Genomic DNA, 9,567 nt, shown 5'->3' with positions numbered 1-9,567 from the left:
CACATGTATAAAAAGGTTCTGAGCTGAATAATGTACTGGACGGTTATCTATCAGCAGTGTGATGATCGAATATTTCGATGTGAACAAGTTATAGAAAAATCGTGGAAATATGGTAAGTTTGTATTTTCAATGGGTTTTGGCTAACTAGTTGCTTTTGCATTAGCTGGCCTCTAGAAATAATTTATTTTTCCATTTTGCACTGCAATTCTTGCATCTGTGTTCGGTATGGAGGGTCAGATACTTGAAAATTTCGATGAACCGTGGTAAAATGAAAGAGAGGGTATGAGTAACAGATCAACTCAATATTCCTCTTAATAATAAGAGGTTGGTTGTCCCAAATTATTTTTAGCAATTGATGCTCACTCAGTTTTATACCTATATCATTAATTATTTTTTCCTAAGAAGTTCCAAAATAATTTTAAATTTTGGTCTTGCTACGACAAAGATTTAAACCAGTCTTTAAATTATTATAAAACTTCTGAGCTTCCAATTTTTTCACAATGGTTTTAATAATAATGTATATATTAACTTAACTTATGAGCTATGACAATGTATGTTGAGTAGTATATATTTTACTTAACTAAACCGGTTACCCGTCCTTCCTTTAATCATGATACATGCAGGTCAGAAATGATGGCTCTTTCAATGCATGCATGCAAAAAAAACTCTTGTAGATACTACTTTCTTCATCCCAAATTATTATTTGTTTTGACTTTTCTATATACTTAACTTTTGATATGCACCTAGTCATGCATGTCTAGATGCATATAAAAACTATATATTTAGAAAAGTTAAAATAAATAGTAATTTATACTAATACGATGCATGCATGCATACCATGCATTAGCACTTGCAGCCACACACGTTCCACGGTATACCGCAGACAAACTTGTTTGTAGGCCTCTGGAAACCACACACACACACTCATCGGAGAGGGATCGAAGACGTTCGGCAGTCTCTGGATAACACAGATAAAAGGCCAGACATGTCTGTAGTGTGCAGAGTTCGGATAGCCGCTCAAATAATCCTATGCTAAACAACATACTCAATTAAGCAATTAATCATACAGCCATATTATTAATCATCTCAGAGCCGAATTAAATAAACCCAATGCCTAATTATTCAGCTATAAACAAGCTAAATATCTTGATTTTCACGATTGTGCCATCATTAGCCAAATTAAACTCAAAATCTGGCCAAATATATTACTTAATCACGCCATCATGTTTAAGCCATTGATGGCGTTGGTGTCAAATTTGGTCATCAACACAATGTAACCAACACATATGGGTGAAGCTTTTTTGCTTTGTCCTTCAAGCTAGTGCAAAAGAAAACAAACTATAGCTTTGGTTTTGTCCCATCATATAGTTTCAGACAATAATGCACCATTGGTTACTGAAAAATTTACAAATATTTATGGACAATACATATATACAGTTCAAAAAAATGGTGAGCTCTTCCATGATGCTCCCAAGTGTACCTCAGCAGGTAAGCATGAAAGAAAAATCCAATTATCGAAACCAAATTGAAAATAGGAGATAAAAAATAAAGATGAGTTCAATCCATCACCAAAAAAATTCAGATATAAACTACGTTCCATATGATGATTGAGAAGATCTAACCAGTGAAGGGTGCGATCCCTATCCTTCCATACATACTTACATATAGCATGGATCTCAATTTAACTGATATGTGTGTGAGTTTTCCTAAATATGCATGGGGCTTTATTTACAACATTTAGTGATATGTTTTTTTTCATATAAACACGTACTACACATATTGATGCTTGTTAAATTAAACAAGTATTTTTTTAACAAAAAAGATAAGAGGTAAAAACAAAACAATAAAATTGTAGAACTCCTTACTCGATAACTTTCTTGAAATTAAAACCCTCATTTCAAAAATGCAATGCTTGAAGCGAATTGATTGGTGAAACATTTGAGTTGTTTCCAAACTTAACTGTACGCAAACTACTTTCTGAAATGGCTTGAACAAAAGCAGGGGCAGTAGGCAGTTGTCATAAAATTCAGTCACTCAGGTTCGATATATCAAACACAAATCTTGTTATTGCGATTATAACAAAGAAATAAGCAGTACACATTCCACCTTAACCCGTGACGAAATTATAGAGCACCAACAAAAACTAAGAAACGAAAGTAGCATAACATTGTCCATATAATGACCATAATATACCACAGTAAATCTGTCATAAAATGTGCAACGAAATCAAACGGCCGCCATATGTACCACAAAAGCATTATAAGAAGCATACATACAAGTAGTAAGAAAGAAACAAACAAAAAAGAACAAATGCACCAATTAACATATGTAGCACCATGTATATATCACATAAACCATATACATGGATGCAGGCAGTGTTTGTATGAGAGCGGCACACTACCATGCGATCAATGCCTGGGACGACGCCCAAGCCTGAGCTCCAAGTCCAGCTCCCTCTCCGGCGGCTCGCCCGACTGCTGCCGCTCTGACCCGCCGCCCTCCGTCGTGCGCGAACCGTGTTCCTGGCGCCCGAGGCCCAGGTGCAAGTCCTGATCACGTTTGGCCTCGCCGAACAGGGTAAGCTCCCTGGGGCTCACGCTGCTAGGGCTCCCGTCCTCCGCGTCCAGCCTAGCGGCGGCGGCCGCCGCTGCAACTCCGGAGCTCACGTAGTACATGCCGAAGCTGCTGCCGGCACCCACCGGAATCGGAGATGACGACTGTGCTGGAAGAGGATACGACGACGACGACGCCAAGTGGCGGTACTTGTTGTAGCACTCGACGTTCCGGGACACGGACGTTATGCCGGCGGGCGAGTCGCGGGCCGGCTTGGCGCGGTCGCGGCGGTGGATGTTCATGTGGCCGCCGAGCGCCTGCGCCGTGGTGAACCCGCGCTTGCAGAAGACGCACTCGTAGTACGGCCTCGGGCTGGCAGCTGCCGCCGGCGGCGGCGACACGGCCGCCTCCTCCTCTCCGGCCACCGCCTCCGACTCCGGCCCGGGCGAGGTCGTCATGGCGGCGGCCTCGTCGCCTGACGCCGCCTTGGATTCCATGTTGCTGCCGCTATCCATGGCCTACTACTTAGCTAGGACGATGGTTCAACAGTTTTATTTGGGGATTGGTAAACGAACTCTTGACGAGCTGATGACAGTGAAGTTTGCGTCCATGGGGTCTAGGTTATTATAAAAGCTGGAGACATGGCCAAAGAGGCGGGCATTGGTATTGTCAGCCGCTTCTGAATAAAAGATGGCACACGGTTTTGACAAGCTAGCTTTGGAGATCATCAGCTCTGCCGGCCTTGGTGCCTAGCAGCTGCTTCGCTATCCAGCACCGTGCCCTAGCTGTCTTTGCGTTCGCTCCAACATGCAATGAGAGGAGGTGCTTCACATAGAAGCATCCTATGGTAGTATAATACTCCTTCCATTCCTGTTTACAAGGCGCACACGTATATCAAAATTCAAACTTTACAATCTTTGATCAATAATTTATCCAACACTTTTTTATTTTTTTAATGTAAACTTGACATGGTTGGATTTGTAATCAAATGTACTCTCCAATGATTATAAATTTATATTCATAAACAATATAATATAGAAAAAAATTAATGGTCAAAGTCTAATTTAGAGACCGTGCCATGTCATATCATGCCTATAAACAGGAACAGATGGAGCATATATAGTGCAGGCTATCACAGTCATTGATCATAACATAACCTTAATTAACATTTGGACATTTGATCAGCAATACGTGCCACGTTAAAATATCTATATAGTTGTTATTTTGGTTGATGCCTGATAGTGAGACACACTTTTAAGGGCAAGTCTAATCATGTTGTCTTAGGCCATCTTATGCGTTATTATCGTATAATCTTCAGATGACACATGGCAATCCAACCCCTAAAAAATAGATTGTTTTTTCAGTCATCTTATAATATTTTTTTGCAGAACTCGTAGTAGTTTCACGAACCCATAAATTGTATGGACGGAGGAAATGTTGCAAATATTATTGTAGTGATGACTTGTATAATGGTACAAGAGTAATCTCCTAGTCCTAATTTATAGTTTATTGGAGTTGTTTCACGAAGCATAGAACTTTCTTGATGCTTACCGTGGCCTATAAAATGTACAATAGATCCGCCCTAATTTGAGGAGTAATTAAGTATCCATGAAATTCCGCTCTATATCATATCATATCATATGTTCAAATAAATATGTGTCAAAATCAGTTTCTAGCAAATGCACTTATTTCTCTTTTGTGTCCGGGTGATCCGATCCATGCTCTTCTCTCAATGATCGACATTTAAAATTATTCGCTACATGTGACATTCGTCCAATTTAAATGGCTTAGTAGTAGCTCATGAGTGTGCACATGTTTAGTACTACCTTCTAGTTATTAAAAGTAGAACGCGCTTATAATCTTTTATTCTCCAACTATAGCATCTTCATGTTAACCTTTTTACACAAAATGATATGAAAGTGTAACCCTCATAATAATAATAAGGACGGGACAATGTGGCATTGACGGGGTGTTACAATAAAGAAAACATCTACTCTCAACCAAGGCATAAAAGAATGCAGTTGAAAATGAAACTCTTACTATCAATATTAAATTAATTTGAATTTGATTTTCGTTCATTATAGATATGAATAAGTATCATAGAAGTAATTAATTTTCGTCTTATCATATGCAAAAAATCAATAGGCAAACAATTCGTAAAATTTATTGGCAGATTCTTTGTTTACGGTTTTTAATACCACACAGCCAACATACTCTGAGAAATATCAAACAGAATACCTTACACTGCATCAATACCGCGATATCATTATAATAAAATCTTAGTCTCCGTGCTCTCCTTCTAGAAGGGGAGTTCATAACTTCATACTTAGTCCATCATGAACTTTCCTTCTTCAGGCGCACACATGGAATCGGTCCCTGTGTTATGTATGTGCACTGTTTTCAATTTGGTCAGTTCCATTTTACACTGAGCTGGCCAGGCACATATGGCTGTTTGCACAGCTGCTATGGTTCTGGTGTTGCTGTCATCCACAGACCTATCATTGACACGGCCCTCCCTAGGACGCAAGTAATAATAAATTAGCATAATAAAGTATTATACTGCGAATGTTTCCGCGGATGTAATACAGGTTTCATGCTATGTTACTGGATCATGTTCCAGCTCTGAAAGCCAGCCTGAATCCTAAAAAAAAAGGGCCACCCTCCCTGCAGGCAGCAGCTAGATATCGTTGTGACGTTTCTTCTTGCATCATTTTTTTTTCCACACCGTATCGCGATGATCAATGCAATCCACGTACGTGGCTTTTTTCGTCGCAAGCATTTGGACTTAAAATGAATCTCTAGCTCCCAGTTGCCACTGACAATATTCTATTGTCGGGTGACTGGAAATTAAGCTGGTCTTGTCGCTCCTTCGTCTCTGAATCTCTGATGCATCGTACGTCATGCATGATACACAACCTGCGACCCAGGAAGTAACCTTATTTTCGGTCCCTGTCGCGGTCAGTGCAGAGTAGACGAGTAAGACGACGACTGGAACTCTCGTCGTGCTTCGTCGTTCGCAGGCATGCATGATGACTAGCTCAAGATCTTAGTACTAGATGCATGCATCCCCTTCCTTAGCTGACCGATCGATCACACGCTCGGTTGATTGATACAAACCCATGGAATACTTTAATCACGGACCACTGGGGTGTGTAGAAAGTAACAGGTGCAGCAATATAGTGTTGTGATTTTGTAGGAACCGTAGAGCGTCTCCAATATTGTTGCAATATATATAGTCGTCACTAGTGTTTCTAATCCACATCTAGTTAGAAATTGTTTAACTCTAGATTACTATTTAAGCTGATTAGTTTAATTTTGATTCTTATATCGGCCATCCTCATTCAATCTCCACGTCGAAGCATTCACAAAAACACGCATAAAGATCTGGACGATGCAAGGTTCACTGGCCTGTCTTCGCAAAGCTAACGGGCCTGTTCGCTTCAGCTTATAAGCCGGTTGAAAAACTGAAATGGCTGATTTGTTGTGAGAGGAAAACACTGTTTGATGGCTGATAAGCTGGTTGAATAAGCTGAAGCGAACAGGCTGAACATGATTTTGCTCCTGCGTACCTTCCAAATCTGTGGGCCACTCATCTTTGAGCTAATGTATTCGAAATCTATCAGGCATGGAAATTAATATGTCAGTCGTGGAGCCATGCATACAGATCGACAACGAAAATGAAGCCGACTAGAACAGTGCAGAATGCGGTGGTACTTACTTTGATTTTGCCCGTGGATCCTCCCATAGCTAACAAGAAAGGATCGTCATTTGAAAATGCAATAACGCAATGAAGCATCATAACTACTGCAACCTTTATTTTGCTTCCAACACAATAAGAAACAATGTTACGAGAGAACATACAAGTTTTGGATTCAGCGAAGCAATGCATGATGGCTGGTTGCTTCATATATCCCAGAGTTTCACCTGTACATAGACAGAGATATCAGTAACTAGCAGGGTCAACTTAGCTCCATCGAACTCAACAGATCCGCACCGTTTTATCAGTTGAAGATGTTGCAAGAAACTGCAAGCCAAGAATCAAGGATCAGTATTCGAGTACCAGATGATATGTTTTTCTTGTTCAGTGCATTGGCAGATGTACATACATTTGGGGCCGAAGGGCCAAATGAGATGGACGTAACAGCCTTTTCATGTGCATGCAGAGTAAACAAGGCCAAACTAGAATTTGGACCATTCGATGAAGATATCCGCTTGTCGAAGGCCTGAACCATGCCATTCTCAAGACTAACCTGGAACACATATTAGTCCTTATTAACAATGTGCGTACCATACTAATTTAGAATCTAAATGGAAAATAGGAAATTAGAAGAGTCAAGCATCAGTGTTACAACTGTAAGGAGAAAAATACAGTTGATAATAACCATACAGGTCATTTTTATTGGAATCAAACACAATGAGAAACTATCAGAGGTTTACTATGGTACCACATGAGTTTGACCTTAAGAATTTGCAGGTGAGCTGATCAATTTCATATACGGCACCCATGATGTTTCAGGAAACTTATGCACAAACGAAAATTGAAGCATGTGTTGCAATCAAGCTCTTTAAGTAATCCCATGCAGATGTGGAGCTTATATCCAATATATGTTAAGAGAACAAAATGAGTTCTAAAAGTGCAGGGGAAACAAATCTGTCTAATGAGAAGAGTCAATATTCAGATATCAATTGTCATGTTTAATTATATGACATTGAGTTTGAAGCCAAAACGTCACTGTGCAGAAAAATCTTGTATTGCAATCTCAGTATCTCAGAAATCACCCTAGTTTGGGCATTAAACAATATGGAAAAAAACATCCTAGCCCCAATCTCCACTGCATATCATTTAAGCTTTCAATGCAGAAACATCAGGAAATTCTGGAACTCACCACAAATGAGTGCTCATTGTCTGGATCCCAAGCCACAGTTTCCACATCGGCTTCAACAGACCATCTAACGCAATTGGGTGCACAGTTTTTCACATCTTTCTGAGAATAAGAAAATGCATAAGGTATACGTTACTTCAATAACAAGATCTGGCCCAAAAAAGCAGGGGACAGGCCTCTGGCACTGGGCCGTCCTTGTTTTCTGGCATTCAAAATTTTAATTTTTCATAAATGTAGTTAGCTTTAAACAATTTAGAATCTGTTACAATTTACCAAGCTTTAATTAAAAAGTTTAATTTAATATGCAACAGCTTTCAGCAAACAGCAAAATTATCAAGGAAAGGAATCCTGGAGGAGGTATGTAACTGGCGTCGAAGTATACTTTGACTTATGGTTTACCATCTGAAATGAGGAGACAACAACGTGTAATAATTATCATGAGAGTCCTGATTTTCTACAAAGTTCAATTCCAAATGCTGAACATGTTATCATAAAGAAGGCTATTGTGTAAGCCTAATGGTCAAAGAATGTCATTCATCAATGAATAAAGTGTCAAGAAAGAATATAACAGAAAAGGCCACGGATGTCATTCATCAATTATGGTTTATCAAATGATCCACTAAGAATAATTTCAGGTGAGTGCTGGCTCCAGGAGACCACTTGAACCTGCGAAGCGAAGATACAATCAAGCAACCCACGCACTCGGTTCATGTATAGACAGAGGAAAAATACAAGTGATTGCCTCGGCATCATGATGTTCTAATGTTGTAACACATTTACCAGCAGCAACATCCCAAATTTTGACTGTTTTGTCGGCGCTAGCACTAGCTAGAACGTTCCTGACATTTGTAGTTATAAGTTAATCATTAAAAGGCCAACAAATAAAATCGTTAGGTGGTATACTATATATTAAGAGCTGAAACGACATCACTTGGCCTAAAGTATATACTCACATATATTCCTTGTTCCAGGCAACGCCAAGTACAGAATCTTCATGGCTTCCCTGTAAGTGAAAGATGTAGTTAGCTACTACACCAGCAAGTATTGTTCCCCATTCTAGTTTACTGGAAAAACTTACAGATACAGAAAAATGTAAAACGATGGGAATCAGTACATAGGTGGATTTGTGAAACTATCACCATTCGATTTATGATATCACCATCAGGAGGAGACTCAGAAAAGATGTACCTAGCACTATAAATAATAAAATACCCATGGAATGGCACTATTGCTCTATATATACAGTAGGTTGACACTGAAAACTAGTTGAGAACCTTTTTGTGCTTCAGTTTTCCTCCGAGTACAGTATGAGGTGTAAGGGCGTCAACCTGTTATATGTAAAATAGTTAAATTTCTTCAAAATGAAATATTTCAGGATATTATGAAATAGTAATTCTGTGTTTCTAGAAATATAACTATATCCAAATTCCATATTCCAATTTCTGTAGACATGGTACCAACAGCCATGAAATTTCCTGTCACAAATTCAGACAAATCAATATGTTGAGGAACAAAAATATGGCACAGCAATGAATTAAGGTAAGACCATGATATAACCTTTCTGATCATTCTGAAGGCTACAGTCCGGCCATGCAAGACATAGTGGAGAATGAGCAAGGAAAATCTTGTAATTCGACCAACCCACACACAGATCTCCATCCATCAGTTCTTCAAGTATGAACACCTGTAATACCAGGATGTGGTCACAGCTTATGGATGCAAACAACCAAGTATCAGAACAAATAGCTTCTGGCACATCGAGGCAAAAATGGAGATATAAAACATGCGCAGCATAGAATTATCACAACACCCTCTAATTAATTTGAGAACATAACTACTGCCTAGCGTGACATCATGTTTGCAAGCTTATCAGTCCAAAGTAGCAAAGATCCATGGGACTATTAATTAATTTGTGAAAACAAGGGCATGTCTCACACATTACCGAAGAATCAGAGAGGCCCTCCTCTATCTTTGGTATATATGCTCATAGAACCAAGGGAATCCCATATTTGAAGCAAACATTCTAATAGGTAGCTTCTTACACTTACCTTAAGATAACTACTCCTAGAAGGTTCTTTATGTGCGTGTAAACCGGCAATAATCAAATCATTTGGTTTAACGGTCCCATCTT

The 9,567-nt window shown here is 39.3% G+C and overlaps 1 protein-coding gene and 1 pseudogene across 1 annotated transcript; both read right to left on the bottom strand.

The window, feature by feature from the left end:
- Window positions 1–2,408: 2,408 nt before the first annotated feature.
- Window positions 2,409–2,855, bottom strand: LOC117848239 (uncharacterized). Its single transcript, XM_034729576.1, has one exon. The coding sequence runs from the start codon at window positions 2,853–2,855 to the stop codon at window positions 2,409–2,411; it is 447 nt and encodes a 148-aa protein (XP_034585467.1).
- A 3,111-nt stretch (window positions 2,856–5,966) lies between these two features.
- On the bottom strand, window positions 5,967–9,005 carry LOC117848235 (uncharacterized WD repeat-containing protein C17D11.16-like; annotated as a pseudogene).
- Between the last annotated feature and the right edge of the window lie 562 nt (window positions 9,006–9,567).

This window comes from Setaria viridis, chromosome 3 (assembly GCF_005286985.2).
Source record: "Setaria viridis chromosome 3, Setaria_viridis_v4.0, whole genome shotgun sequence".
In the NCBI taxonomy this organism is placed as follows: Eukaryota; Viridiplantae; Streptophyta; class Magnoliopsida; order Poales; family Poaceae; genus Setaria; species Setaria viridis.
The sequence above is the reverse complement of the archived record's forward strand: the minus strand, read 5'-3'. Positions and strand labels throughout refer to the sequence as shown.